Raw genomic sequence first — 15550 nt, 5'->3', positions numbered from 1 at the left:
GCCTGCGGAACACCAGTACAACAGCAGACACTGACATAGATAGCTTCTTGTCTATTTTACAGGCACCAAATATATATGCAGAAAGCTACATGGGTGTATCAAAGGATTTTTGAAATTATTCCAGTGCACTTCTAATCTACTAGCATTTTACTAAAGGAATCTCAGGAGGTGCAGCTTTTGAAATTAGTTTTCTTATCAAGCAAAGTATGAAACATAATTGGCACTCAGCTATCTGGATCCTATTTTTTAAAAAAATGCAGTGTTCTTCAAGAAAGACCATCAACATATCTATTGCCAAGATTATTAGATTTGAAAGTGAAGTTATTTAAGCCCAAAATGAAGACACCACCATTCTGCAGGTGATACCTCCCCATAAGTACATGGCAACAGTGTATAGCCTTAGACTGATGGTTCATGTACATGAAGTAGAATTTCCTTACTTATTTCCCCTTTTTAGACTGCTGACAATTGGTGCAGTCCCATATGCTGTCTTGGTATTGTCAAATATGACTTTCTTCTTTTCTTTATGCAAATACCTACCTGTTCTAGGGCTACTGATACACCGCATGTAGCACCTGCGGTCTTTATGAAGTTATCTGTAGTTCCTCTGCAGAAACTCTGTATCAATTTCTGTTGCTACACTTATTTATACAGAGATTTGACAGACTGCCCAGAATCCTTAAAGTGGAAGATACTTAATTATACATTTTTGAGAGGTCATGTAGCCACGGAGTTTTGATCCTACTTGTCTGCATTGTGTTTGGTATTTTTTGACTGTTTTGTTTGGAGTGGTTTTTTTTTTAAGACGTCTTAAAACCTTCTGTTGGTAAATGAATGTGTAATGCTGCATGCATTTCTAAATTAAGTACTAAAACCAGTGGTTAGAATTTCTGAATAAAAATGGAAGCTTCAAATTAAATTAAAAGATTTCAAATCTTTGTTGTAAGGATAGGGTTCGCCATGCCTCTTAACCTTTGTAAAGATCTTGATTAGCTCAATATCTCCTAGAACATTAAACCTGCATATTGAGGCTGGTCAGCTAGTAGGTGCTTCATAAAAGCAGTATTGCAGTTCTTGTTTGTTGTGAAATTTATGAATGGAATTATTACCCGCTTTTTCAGAAATCTAGTTTGTAAAAGTTTTAACTATCAGACTGTTGCTTGATAGTTTTAAGTGAGGAATTTACAAGCTGTAAAGCATCCTGAGTAGAGAGTTTATCTAAACTGAAACCCATACTCTACTCTTACAAAATGTTTTTTTTTGAAGTGCTCAAAGGAAAATGTCTTGCACGTTCACTAGAAATCAAAATAAGAAACAGATCCTGGTTGTACTAAGTGTTGTATAAAAACCTTGCCAGTTACGTAGCACTGCTGTTACACGCTCTGCTGATTCTGTGCTGCTTTAGTGATGGTAACTTATCTGATGTAGTTGGTGCAGAGACTTGATGGAAACTGTTTGGACTCTAGCAGTAGCTCTGGAAAATACCTAAACTTTGCCTCTTCCAGTAGACTTTCTGAAATTATTTCTGTGGTAGCCAATGCTGATCTAACTGCCACACTTGCCCTTTTGTATCTCAACCAGCAAATCTGTTGGCTTAGACTACCATGGAACTGCAAATTTTGGAAGAAGCATTTAATTTTTTTTCTTATTTTTAAAACTTATTTATCGATGAACATCAATAAATCACTGTCTGAACCAAGCTATCTGAAACAAAGTATCCAAAACATAATAGCAGTTTGAGCTACAAAGAACAAAACCATGTTGTTTGAGTTGTCTTCCTTGACTCCTCTGTATCCTCAGTTACAAAACTGTAGAAATTAAGTTATGTAGATTTGTTTACAGTTATTTTTTCAACTTCTGAATAAATTTGCTTTTTGATAAAGACTTCTTTGAAGTCATCTGGAAAAATGCAGTTTCTTGAACGGTCCATTTGCTTTTAGAGTGTGATAGTGTTCTGCCAATAGACAAAAATGAGGAAACCTTCTCAGTTTCCCTCAACACCCGTTTTTAGTCAGGTCAGACTGCTCCTTTGGATCTTTCTATTCCCCTTGTCCAGGTGGCTTCCCCATGGTGTGGAGGTGCACCTTTCCTTCGTCCCTGAGAATCAGACAATGAGATTTGTTGGAGCGAGTGTCCAATATGATTAACGTGCCTCTGGGCTGTTTTCCCTGCCCTCCTCTTTAGGAGCAGTGCTGAGGCACTCAATCTCCCAACACTGTAATTAAAGAATTGATGCCCTCTGCTGTTAATAATTGCAAACTTGATTGACCCTCTAGCTTTATTAGTATGAGGAGGTGTCTAACTTATTTTCCTAGTATTAGTAATTTCTGAATAGTCAGTCTCCTGGGGAAAAATCAGGCAGCTTCCCAGTTGGTTGCAATCCTCTAGTCCACACACTGACTCAGTGTGCTGCCTTTGTGCTGTCAAGGTGAATAACTTTATAGCTCCATTTTGGCAGCCTGGTGCAAGATGTTCACATGCTTATTGGTCTCCCTTTGTAGTACTCCAGGGAGTGTTTACCATAATGTTCAGGTTATAGGTTAAGCCTTCCTTAAATATATATTATTATTAAACTAATTTGTCAAGTCAACAGCTGCAAAGTAAACAACTATTTCCCATGTGGTGTCATATAGGCCAAATGTAAATGTGCAACAAAAACAACAGAACTTAGTGCTGCTACCTTCAGCTGTCTTTCATATACCTGATGGATTACAACAATAACTTCAAATTCTTTTTGAAAGCATGGTGAATGTTCCTTGAAGTGCCAAAAAACTACTGTAAAATAAATGCTTTGTGAATTATATTTTTAATTATTTTATTAGTAATGCCTGGTGTACTTTTTTGTAGATAAAGATCTTGAAAGCCCTAAATAAGTGTGTAGTTCTAGCTGAACATCAGCTAATGTGACTGGTATCTCTTCACAATATCAAAATTTACAGAGTTGAATATGTTAACAGGTATTTAAATTTGTCTAATGGGAAGGTTACTCATTCTCTGTACTGAATGACTTGGAATGACTTGTATTTTGTGACTGTAAGACCTAGATTCAAGTTGTGTCCAACTTTTTGTACTTCAGATATTAACCAGTTCTGATTTTGTCCTTTTCAAACTCCCTTGGTTCAGGTACTCATATGGAAAGTTACTGCCTTCCTGGTTGTATGCAAATTATTTGCAGCCAGTTAAAAAATGCCTGTCCTTGAGCAGAGTTTTACAATGTCTTTTGCAGGTGTTGAAATCTAGGTGGATTTTAGAAAACAGTCATATCATCTTAGTGTTAGAAATAAAGAAATTAAGAGAAGGCCAACGTTCTCTTTCTTACCCTTAGAAAATTAGGATTCCTGGTAGCAGTTGGAGCTGTTACCTGAAGTTGTAGCCTGTGTGCAGGCGTGGGTGTTACATCACACCACGATTTGCATGAGCAGTGTGCAGTGGAGTTAAAAGTGCTGTTAAGTTTAGAAGTTATCTGGCTGATCACTCTTTCATTATACATGTGGTAAACTGAGTTACTTTGGATTTTATTTCTGTGGTGGAAGTGAATGTCTTCAGTGTAACAACTAAGAATATGGCAAAGTAATGCTTAGTACATTGAAAGTGACAGTTTTTAACTGTTGATGGACTGAAAAGACTAAGTTTGAAAGGGAGAAGTTGTTGCTTAAGTCTTCTAAGTAAAGAACTAAATAAATTGGTAGAAAATAGTTCTTTGATCTGGGAGTTGATGAATTACCATGGTTTGTGCTGGTACTAAAAACTAAGGAGAAAGATGATATGCTGCTGTATTAAGTTGTGTGTGTGTGTTTATATATAAAAATATTTGATATCCATTATCTGCAAATGTTTTATCATAGAGATTTTTGCGAAACCTTTGCTTTTGGCTTGCTTCTAAACTAAGGGAGTTAGTGTCTTTAACAAGCTAGGAAATGGATGATTTCTTTTCTTCTTGTGATGCTCTGGCTGTCATAGAGATGACTGAAAGAATAATGCTAGAGGACTGACTACAAAAGCTGTGATATCTTAAACTTTCTCCTGGGGAGATAAAATACTTTTGGTTTATGTTCTTAAGTCAAGCTGGAACCGTAATCTCTTTGTTAGTATAAGAGGCTGTCAAAACTGTGTGTCAGTGAGAATCTTCAGATACGTAACTGCCTTGCTTCTGCCTCCAGCTACTTGCAGTTTCTCTTCTACCTGTTAAATGTGTTGCTTATCTTGAGTAGCTACTGGAAGCAGTGTAGCTTATGCGGCAGGAGGAGATCAGGTAAGTGAGCTTGAAATGTCTGAAAAAATGCTGTGTGGTATCTTGCTTTAGTATTCTGTGTTTTGCCCAGAGGAGTTTGAGTGACAAATGCAATATAAATGTAGAGATAGAGTAGACTGCCCTGTTCCAGGTTCTAGGAGAGATTGACAGTACTTAAATGAGAAAGTGGGGTGGGAGGGGGGGAAAGTATTTCTAGTACAGGTGACTGCTAAAATGGATACAGAGTTTTAGGACTTCTTGCTTACATAGCTGTCTCTGGGTTGAAGTCATGGTTAGGCTTTATTTCATTTGGATTTTTTTGTCAATAATACCCATTAAAAACAAAAAGCCTGTTTTCCATAGTAAGGACACCTTAATTTAGATTTGAAGATTAGACTATTAGCTCCTCTTTTAACACCATACCACATTCAGGTAACAAAAATAAAGGAGAGGTGTAGCTGTAAGGAACAGGTGTGAGGTATGGCAGTTAAAAGGGTGAAAGATTGGTGTCAATATCTGGAGTAGTGAGAGAAAAAGACTTTATTCTAGCTGTCTGTACTGGGTCAGACTGGGATGGACTTAATTTTCTTCATAGCCGCCCACATGGTGCTGTGTTCTCGATTTGTGACCAAAACAGTGTTGATAAAACACCAGTGTTTTAGCTTTTGCTGAATGGTGCTTACCCAGTGGCAGGGCTTTCTGTTTCTTACTGTGCCCCCTACCCCAGAAGTAGTAAGTTGTGGGTCAGAGGTGGGGAGGGGACACAGCCAGGGCAGCTGATCTAAACTGACCAAAGATATTCTATACCTTGTAATGTCATGCTCAGCAATGAAACCAGGGACTGCAGGGTGGGGAGGAGTTTTCTCTGAAGTAGCGGTTGCTCAGAGGCTGGTAGGTATTAGTCTGCTGATTGTGAGTGGTGGCTTTTGCATTGTTTGTTTCTCTATTTTTTTAATTATTTTTTTTTTTGCCCTGCACTTCTTAAACCATCTTTATCTCAACCGATGAGTTTTTCTTGCCTTTGCACTTCTGATTCTGCCCCTGATCCTGGTGTGAGGCAATGAGAGAGTGGATGGGTAGAGACTGACCTGCCAGCCATGATCAAAACTGTCCTGGATACCTCTGAATGTTTATTTTCATTATATTTTTAAAACATGGACACATTGTCCCTCCTTCCCACCTTGACCCCTCTCCACTATTTCTATAGTCTTGCAAATCTTTGTCTCAGAAATATAATATAATATTGACAACCATAGCCAAGAGAGAGAAAGCAGAATTAAAAGGAGCATGGTTGTATTAATATCTTCCACCAAGAGGAAGTAAAATATTATGTTGAACAGTTATATAGGTTCAGTTCCAGTAACATTCAACTCATCCACTGTTTTAATGACAATACAGTGGTATGAGCTGTTGACTAGAAGCACCTTGATAATTTTGGCTGGTGAGAGCATAAGCAAGGAATCTGAAACCTTACTGTCCAAGGAGATAGGGTTGCTGTCTTCTAACCTCTGACTTGGAGGGCTGTGTCATTATGGATCAGCTACCAGACTTTCATATACAGCAGTTCTTCCTATCTCGATATCTTCCGTCTACTTCCACTAAAGTTCTAGACCTTAATTACCTGTTCATGACTGCTTGGTGTAAACTGAGCAGTGTTTATTAACTGAATGCTTCCTTGATATGATTATTGATATACGGAAGGAATATAGATTACTGTTTTGGCTGTGAATAAAATGTAATGTTGATGATCTTTGTCAGCAGGATTTTACTGTCATTAAGGAAAAAATGAAGGATACTAGGGAGAGAGAGACAGTAGCGACTGGCTTGTGCATCATCAGTACACTGACTTTAACCAGTACCAGTTAATCTATCAATTGACATTACTCGATGTTAATGTGGATTTAGGACATGGAGCAGTGAGAAATCACCAGAAGGCTCAAGAAGCTGGGGCACGGGAAATTCTCATCAACTAAGTCTCAAAAACCATCAAAACTGAGAATATCATGCAGCTATTTGGTGACTTAGTTCGAAGTCCAGTAGTCCATGTTTGTTTTGGAAAGCTTTCTAAGAGATGTTACTGCATTTTTGTGAAATAGCAAGGGTGCTAAATCTATACAGGTTTCAGGTTCATGAATTAAATAGTCAAAAGACAAGGTGAAATGAGATGGAAGCCTGCTTTTTCCACATAAAATGCAGTAGATTCTGTGCTTATGTAGCTGCTATTTTGTTATAACGCTTATTGGAATTTCAGGTGCTTTATAAATGTTAGAATACATGAAATATAGCCTTCTTTATTCTGAAACAGTAGGTAATACTGTCTTTTTTTCTTTGATTTTGTGTGTGTTTTTTTAATAGAATATTCAAATAAAAACTTTGGCAGATGATGTGGTAAGGCCTTTGTAACATCTTGATTTGCAATGGTAACTCCACGCTGCATGCTATTTTACCTCAAATGTTGTGGACAATATCACATGTTCTATAAGGATATTAAGCAATAGATATCAGGAAGTTGAGTTACTACTCCTGAAGACCTTCACTGGTAACTTCAGTTGAAGAAGAGTAATTAATGACATCTTTAACAGCATTCTACATACTTCAGTAAGACGGGGTACATTGGAACTGTTATTCAACAGTTCAGGTGTTATTTCTAGTGACCTCTTCAACACTAGAGGATCTGAAGTCATTCTTCAAAGCTGCCACATGATTCAGGTGGAGTCGTTCTGACTAGTAGGTCAAAACGTAGGTTTGACTCTGTCAGACAATGTTTTTGTATTCAGTAGCACTAACTTTATAACTCTGAATACTTTGAAACGTGTTGCAAAGTATTTTTATAGAAATTTATCAAAATTGTTTTCAGTAAAAATTAAATTATTTTATTTTCTATATTATAATAGTTAAGCTACACTGACCACTTAATCATCATTTACTTGTCTGAAATAAAGAAATTGTACCTTGAAATCACGTAGAAGATTCATTTATAACTTTAATGTGATCTCAGCATTGCAATCTGATTAAACAAATTTGTTGTTAATGGAGGTGTACTTGAAACAGATCACAGTAAGGTGAAATTGATGTTAAATGACTTTTTTTTGTGACTGCTGAACAGACATTTTAATCTAAGTGGACAGTAAAACTACATTTGGTGTATATTGGCTAATTTGGAATACTGCCTTTCAGGCATTGTCATATATTTGGCCTTTTCAGTAGGCTGTGTACTAATTTTAGGTTCAAAAAAATGTAATGTAAACTATTCTAATAAGGAAAAATGGGATTAAAGTAGAATTCTTGCCTTGTTAAAGACATTACCAGTATCCTTGTAGGCAATGTGTTTCTGTCCACAAATGCAAGACTTCTAAGGAAGAAGAAAACCCAAACCCAATCCCTTTCCCCAGAAAAATGGGAAGGAAAAAACCTCCAAAGAAATTCAAAAGGCTTGCAGCTTATCTAGGGATATTTTACCTTCAACAATTTAAGGTGGTCTTATAGGATCTCAAAAAAACATCAAAACAAACTCAACAGTAAAACACTTAAGAAAAAGAAACAAAACAAAAAAAGCAACCCTGAACAAACCCTGAACCTTTCTTCCCCATATTCCATAGCACTTGGTCAAATTTCTTCACTCCTGACTCGACTAATCTAAAATGAATCCAAATTTCCTACAAATTAAGTACTCCATTAAACTTTTCACACCTTACTGAGGTTGTTTAATTCTAGAAAATACAAATTTTGGTTTACATGTCTTCATAGCGATTGCAATAACTGCTGTGAATGATACTGGGTAACCCTACATAAGCTGCTATGGGATGGAAGCACATCTTCATAAGGCTGTTCAGTGCCTGAGACAAATACACTAGTATTTGTTGATGCAGACAGTTAATTTAGAAAAATAGCTAGAGACAATGTTTGTAAAAACGAACTTACATCTGTATATATATGTATGTATACAGTATTATTAAATAAGAACAATTCTGACTGCTCAGAATGGAGATATGTATCAATGATACGGTAATAAATGGCCTTATAAGGAAGGTGCTCTTGTAGGTTGTTCCCAATATTAACAAATTAACTGAGTAAGCATGCGCTTTTAAAAAAGTGGGGATTTGTTATAAGGCATAAAACAAGTCAGCTTTAACCAGTGAAGCGTCATTGCAGACTGTATGTTGAGCTTTCACTAATGTCTGTTATATGTATTTAACTATGGGTGGCTGCTTCTATGCAAGTAATACATTACTTGGCTTTTTAAAATTACCCACTAATTTCAGGAGTCTGTACTCAAAAACTCTTCAAGGAATGGTGAACTATACTTGGAGTATTAATTCCTCTACAAACTTTATTTTACTTTAGCAGGACTTTTTTATAAGCCTGGTGAACTTGTGAGTACCTCCTTCCCAACACTGGCTTTTTCGGTTGTCCTCCTAAGACTTATAGCTCTTCAGGTGAAGGAATTATCCTTGTGGTACCGTATTTATTCACTATCAGGATAATTAGGGAGTAATGTGAGAAGATGAACTCACGATTTTTGACATGCTAAGAGTTTAACGTAGATGGTATACTTCTGATGCTGAGACTTAGTTATATCTCTTTTGCATGTCATGATTTATCTTAAATGTTTTTGTCTTTCTATGAAAAGTAATCTCTGAATGTTAGAGTATTTTTACTTACAGTTTGAGTTTTAACTCTGCTGCTTGGATTAACTAAACATGTGTGTGTTACTGCCATGTAATTGACTGCTTTCCTGTGTACCTATTTGTGCTTATTCTTAAATGAATGTCTTTGCAGCGTGACAGAATAACGAGCTTCAGAAAATCAGCAGTGAAAAAAGAGAAACCTCTCATTCAGCATCCTATTGACTCTCAACCTTCTATAAGTGAAATCCCACTTGCCCAGGCACTTGTTGATGAACGTTGCATGAATTTATCAGAAAAAGAAGTTATGGATCTTTTTGAAAAAATGATGGTAAGATGATGTACTACATCATTTTGTGGAGTTTTAATTTGTTTTCATGTTGGCTTTTATTATGTAGTTGTGATTTTTTTTTTTTCCAATGTTATTTAGAACTACTTGGGAGGGCATAGTATAGCATAGGCCTGATAGACCAAGCTGGATTGACGCATAAACAACTTGAATAACTCATAGCATGCTAGTATAATATATGTTTAAATTACTTGGTCTACTTCTAAATAGAAAACAAAGGCAAAAAGCTGAACTTCTGAAGTGGGTATGTTTATTAATGCTGCCACGCACATTGCTGTTGATATGAGAAATATCAGCAAATGCAGTCTTCTGAATATTGTTAGAAAAACTATTTTCTGTATGATTCCTTAGAATTGTAAACGTCCACACAGTCAGCATCACGTAAGAACTGTTCTGTTGTGTAGCTCAACTCTGTTGAATGAAGTTGTGAATGTCTTTTGAAAGATTGGATGTGTTAATTCATTCTTGCTTGATTTGCTTGTGAGATTAAGGGATTAATTTTTAACTTCTCCAAGTAATGTTAATTGAAGCAGACAGTAGACCTGTCTTCCAGAGATTGGATTCTTCGATTGATTCTTTGGAACAACTGTTAGCTAGTAAGTTATTACAGAAACATTTACTGGTATTAATTGCTAATCTGATGTTACTTTGACTTTTAATGGCAAGGCTAGTCATGACTGCATGTTGCATTTAATGAGTTCTTAGGTTGAAACAGACATCTCTAGATGTAATCTAGGAGAATGTTTGGATTTTTAGGTTTGGTTTAAATACAGTTGGAACCTCTGCCCCTCCCGCAAGCTAATAGTGTGTAATAACAACCTTCTGATTAGACAGTGGAGGAATGGTGTCCATTGTTGTAAGATTTAAAAAAAAAAAAAAAAAACCAAACAAGAACTTCACAGGAGTTCACACTTATGTGGTGTAGAATTTTTGGTTTTGCCTTTAGTTTTGTTTCTTGAGCTAAATTTCACTAATGGTAACTAACCTTCATGAAATTATAATTTTGGATAAGTCTTGAAAACAGGGAATGCTTGAAGTGACACAATTAAATGAGGAAGTTGGTTAGCTCAGAATTAAACAAACTGAAATGCAAATAAGATGGAAAAAGCCAGTTCTATTTGTTTAAAAATGAGCTGTTCTGTTAAGAAAAGGAGTATAAAAATAAAGACCAATAAAAAGCATGAAATAGAATCCTGATGTTGTGTGATCTCTTTCTTTACAGGAAGACATGAATCTAAATGAAGATCGCAAAGCTCCTTTAAGAGATAAAGACTTGACCACAAAACGTGAGATGGTTGTCCAATACATTTCTGCAACTGCCAAATCTGTAAGTAGTCACCTCTCCAAGGCAGATGACAGTAAGAAGTGTAGCTTGAAACTCCCATTTTTTTAGTATGTACTTATCTTTTAAGAGTGGTAGGAAAAAACCGTAAAAATCTGTACTTATGAATATACTTTTGAATTGTTGCAGCTGCATCTGAAGGGTCAGTTTGTATTTCAGTTGTGGGGCAATGTAAAAACTTGATGCTTTCTTGTAAACCATAAGAAATTACAAATCCAGTGATGTAGAGTAGTGGATGGAACATAAACTTATTTCTGTGGAATTCACATTACAAATTTTTGTTACCAAAAGTTTTTGAAAGGGATAGCATTGACATTGTGGTTTCAGCAATGATACACATAATAGATGTACAATTTGCAGTGAATACTGAAAGTATTTAAAAATGAAGTCTGTATTTTAGCTTAATTTGAATACACTGAGTACTGTAGCTGGCTTGAAGAGTGTGTTAGATGTTTGCTAAGAAATCCTCTGAAGGTAAATAAAATGGTTAGTGAAAAGATGGTCTTTAAATGAGTTTCAAATTATATTTTGAGTAGAAAAAGTAGATTCAGACCTTTCATTTGTGTTGATCCTTCTCTGTACTTAGGTTGATTGATTAACCCTTAGTTGATGCAGGATTTTTTGAATTATGTCTGTTTCGGGGGGCTAGAAGTATAAGAATGACTGGATGCCCCAACATTTGTTGGGTTAGAGAAATACATTTTCAAGTTATGAAGAGCTGCAATTTATTTTCTGCAGTGAGACTAATAGTGGTGGGACTATTAGTGCTAATTAGCTGTAAAATAGAGCAGTAGTGCTTGTTGTGTGTTAAAAATGAACTGTGAACTATATTTAGTTTTTTACCATGTAAAAGGAGAATTTGCTGCAAATTCATGAATGCTGGATGAAACATAGATATCTATAGTTAGTTGTATAGTTAGTTAGTTTAGTTGTATAGTTATTTATATATGTTGTGATTTCCCTCAAAATGGGTTTTATCCTGACTTGTGACACTATTTGTCGAATAAAGAATTTTAAAGACGTTAGTGGTAAATTCTGAGGAACTGAATGTATGGTATTATTGGGGAGAAGTGGTGATGGGGGATAGCTTTGTCTATCTAAGCATAGTTCTTCAATAAAATTAGATAATGCGTATGATTTTATTTTGAAATTAGGATAAATCTAAATTTAATAAAAATAAATTTTATCTTTTTTCACACATTATTGCGTGCAATAAAAGGTTACTGGAAATGAAGACTATGTGTGGAATAGTTGTTCAAATATACAATGACAGGACTGCTAGCAGTTCTACAGAGCTGAGACTGAGTGTTAAATACAGATAGCATTAGATAATAATCTGTTACTTAGTGAAATAAACTGGCAAATAAGACTGTTGATGTCTGCCTAATGACTCTATAAGCATGGACTGCAAGCAGTACGGTTGACTTGTCTGTCTTTAAAATCAGCTCTGCAGATTTACATTGCAAAAATTTCAGACTATAATGGCATGCAATTATTAAATGCAAGTGCTTCGCATTAAGCGTTATAAACTTAAGTGAGGAAAAGTGTCATCATAACGTGGGAAGGGTGATTTATGTTTCTGAGAGGAGTGAAGTTCCTGCATGAGTTCATCTTAAACAAAATACACAGTCCTTTAGTCTGTCCTGGCAGAAATCCAGTGCTTAAAGCATGGTCTAGCTAAACATACCAGCTACTGGAGAATCATTCAATATTATGCAGTGAATACTATGAATTTTCCTGTTAATATACTTTGTCTAGACTGTCTGTGGGAACTATTGATTATATTGTTCTAAGGTGTTTGCTTTCACTTGATGATCAGTGTTAAATTTTCCCTAGTAAGACAATGTTTTATTGAAGCAGTAGAAACTTTCACAATGGATGTACTTAAAGTTCTTTCCCAAAAAGCAGTGAGATGATGGTGATCTCTTAGATACAGCATTATTGAAAAGTAGCTACCTCAAGTATCATAATTCTGTAGCTAAGTAAGAAAAGCATGGCAACCATTGCATGTCTACTGAAAACTTTAACAGATTGCATCACTGCTACCATATGTGCCGCAGCATGTGAAACTTAACAGAACAGGCTATATTTGCCAAAATATACTAACAATTAAAAACATCACCAAAACCGAAAACCTCAAAATGTCCTCATACAGGAACGCGCACTTTCAACTAAAGTCAGTGATAGTATGGATGTTTTATACATGTGCAAGATGTTTTTCCTAATGGAAAAAAGGGCTAGTATTGAAGTTTGTGTGCTTCAGTAAGTCCTTCTTTCAATTGAATTGCAACGTTAGACTGGAATAATTTAAGGTTGTTCAGAAATATGAATACACTTTCTGTAGTGCGTTACCCTAATTTACCTTTTAATCTAGCATCTTGACTGATTTTAAAAATGTGAAAAGTAGAGCTCAATTGTAAAATGTTGCTATAGATCTTAAAATAAAGCAAAGCCTCATTTTCGCTGTTAATTTTGTCTTCTGTTTAGTTAAACTGCTGTTCTGCTTAGTTGAATTCCAGCCCTAACCAATTTTTACTTCATCATGAACTGTCAAACTGTATTTTCTTCAGACTGGCCTTCCATGAAAATGCTGATTGCATTCAAAATTATCTTTCTTAAAACTTTGTCTTCTTCCTTGGTCACAGATGATCATTCATTCAGCTTCTTTTTTATACTGAAAATACTTGGGCCGTTTCTTCTGCTTAGAGCTCACAAATCACACTTAACAGTTGATGTAACTTCTTCTTCCAGTTCATTCCGTGTTTGTTTTAGTTAGGCTTTTGAGCTCTCTCCACTCACTTGAAAATGTCACTCTCCTTTGGTGATGTTGTCTTAACCAAATTATTTTTAAATTTGGTTCTTTGTTTTCTCTGCCTTGTGTGCTATCTGCAGCATGTTGACCATGCTTTTCTGAAACACTCTAATGTTTTCCACATTCTGAGAAGGAGATGTAGGTTTTCAGTGGATGCAAAAAGCTTTACTAGCTTCTTTCCTTCCTCTATCCCTCAAGAAAAAGGAAACAGGATGCTTTCATGTGAAGTGATTGCCTCTGCTTCTGATTCCTTCTCGAGCTCAAAGAGAAATATCATTGACCATGGAAATTATACTTGGGAAATGGTGGAGACTCAGAATTCTGTTTCAGAACTGAACTTAGTGACATCTCGTCCCCTAGTGAATGAGGTGAACGTTGGTGAGAGAAGAAGGTAGTAAATTAGGAAAAGAGATTGTCTTGATGACAGTCCATCTTGTACTTCTAGAGGAAGCTTCATCAGGAAGAGATGATTTTGAAAGACTTGCAGGGGCTTCTGTCTTCTGAAAGCCTCCCTAAAAAAATAATGGAAGAGATAAGAGTAGAAAATGAAGCAGGTGGAGGCTGAACAGATACAATCAAATTCAGATCTTGGAACAAAACCATACTGTCTCAAGCTTTAATCAGATAAAAGCTGTTATTCAGTAAACTGGCTGCTATCAGATTGCAGCAAATAGCTGACAAAGGAAGGCCTGTAATATTTAGGCAGAAGTCCATAGTGCTGGTGTTCACGGGAGCATGGTCATTTGAGTAAAGTGGTAGAACAGGGCAGAAGCGTGCTGCCTTTCGGCAGACTTTTTTTCCACGTAAAGTCGGCTTCATGTTCATGAGCACACAGATGCTCTTCCATGTCATTCTGTAAATCACCGTTTTAATTATCCATGTAATTAAAAGCATCCATACTGTACAACTGAAGAAAAGTGCCACATGAGATTTTGTGAAGAGCAAGTTAGATTTATAACTGTAGGCCATGTTTTTTGATTATGAAAACTTAATTAAATTCAGTGATGACACAATCTAAATAGATAAAAGACTCCGTCATAAATGAAATTGTTACCTGTACTAGGAAGTTAGTATGCCATTAGTTTCATTTTCTGTAGTTTTCTCAGTGTCATATATAAAATATCTGACCTGATAATTTTAACAAAGTGGCATATCTCTTAATTTTTTGAGATGTAGATGTCAGGCTACATATTTACTTATTTATTTGTAAGTGTGTAAAATACTGATCATTCAGCAGTGGAACATAAGAATTTCAAAATATTTCTCCTACAGTAGAGCTACTGTTTTCCTGTTGGCAACAGTCTGATAAAGTAAGAAAAGAACGTAACTACTACTAATTATTGAATACTGAAAAATTTGTGTGATGCTACATCCTACTAAGTACTTTGTGTTTATTTATGTATTATTATTATTATCTCTTTTACACAATAACCTCTCTTGGCTGACCTCTGCATGCAGATAGTCGGAAGTAAAGTTCCGGTGAGTATCAACTTGATAGTTCTGTTTATTCTTATGAGTGTACTTCTGTTTTCAGAGATTAGGCTGCAATATTTTGGGCTTTTTTTCTTGAATTTAAGAGTTCAGTGGGCATAACTGAGTCCTTGTTCTATCAAAATAGTTATCAACTACCTCAGTCTCATGTGTCTTACCAGTATAAGACCATTGTTTGCACTTCTGAGAGATCTGTTCTTAAGTTTTCAGGAATCTCTTTCCAAATACTTCAGACTTACTGAGAACTCACCTGTTCTTTGTAAGCAACAAATATAATTTAGGCTTGTCTAGCTTTATATTGAAGGCAGTCACTTGAAAATTTAGATTTCCAGTATTTGGTTTACTTCATTCTGTTTAGACATGGATTTTTTTTTAATGTCCTAATTGTTAGTATTTAGTTTACTGTGGAAATGTCAGTTACTGGATATCAGTTTGAGAATAAGATGAATACAGAGGATTTGGAAGATCAATTAAGAGGTATGAGATGAGATCATTCACAGCATAACTTCTCTTAAGTGCTCAGCTGCATTTTATGTTGTCATGATTGAATTTAGTGATTCATTTTTTTAATAAGTACTTGAGACTTTAATTTATTGAACTGAATTGAACAAATTTTTGTTCTGTGGAAAAGATTTTTGAGGGAATAATTACATATACATCTTAAATGATGGTTGAAAGCAAATATGTTCTTCTTAATTAT

General features: G+C 35.5%; 1 protein-coding gene across 1 annotated transcript; it reads left to right on the top strand.

Moving 5' to 3' along the window:
* Positions 1-4211: 4211 nt before the first annotated feature.
* LOC104541767 (protein diaphanous homolog 2-like) lies at positions 4212-14838 on the top strand (the record flags this gene model as incomplete). Its single annotated transcript, XM_010185900.1, has 5 exons — positions 4212-4252; positions 6587-6619; positions 9011-9187; positions 10428-10532; positions 14818-14838. Coding segments are annotated over 5 exons (377 nt in total), but the record flags the coding sequence as incomplete, so codon positions are not given.
* Positions 14839-15550: the final 712 nt, after the last annotated feature.

The sequence above is a fragment of the Mesitornis unicolor genome, unplaced genomic scaffold, assembly GCF_000695765.1.
Source record: "Mesitornis unicolor isolate BGI_N332 unplaced genomic scaffold, ASM69576v1 scaffold12346, whole genome shotgun sequence".
Classification (NCBI taxonomy): domain Eukaryota; kingdom Metazoa; phylum Chordata; class Aves; order Mesitornithiformes; family Mesitornithidae; genus Mesitornis; species Mesitornis unicolor.
Note: the sequence above shows the minus strand (reverse complement) of the source record. Positions and strands in the feature narration are given on the sequence as shown.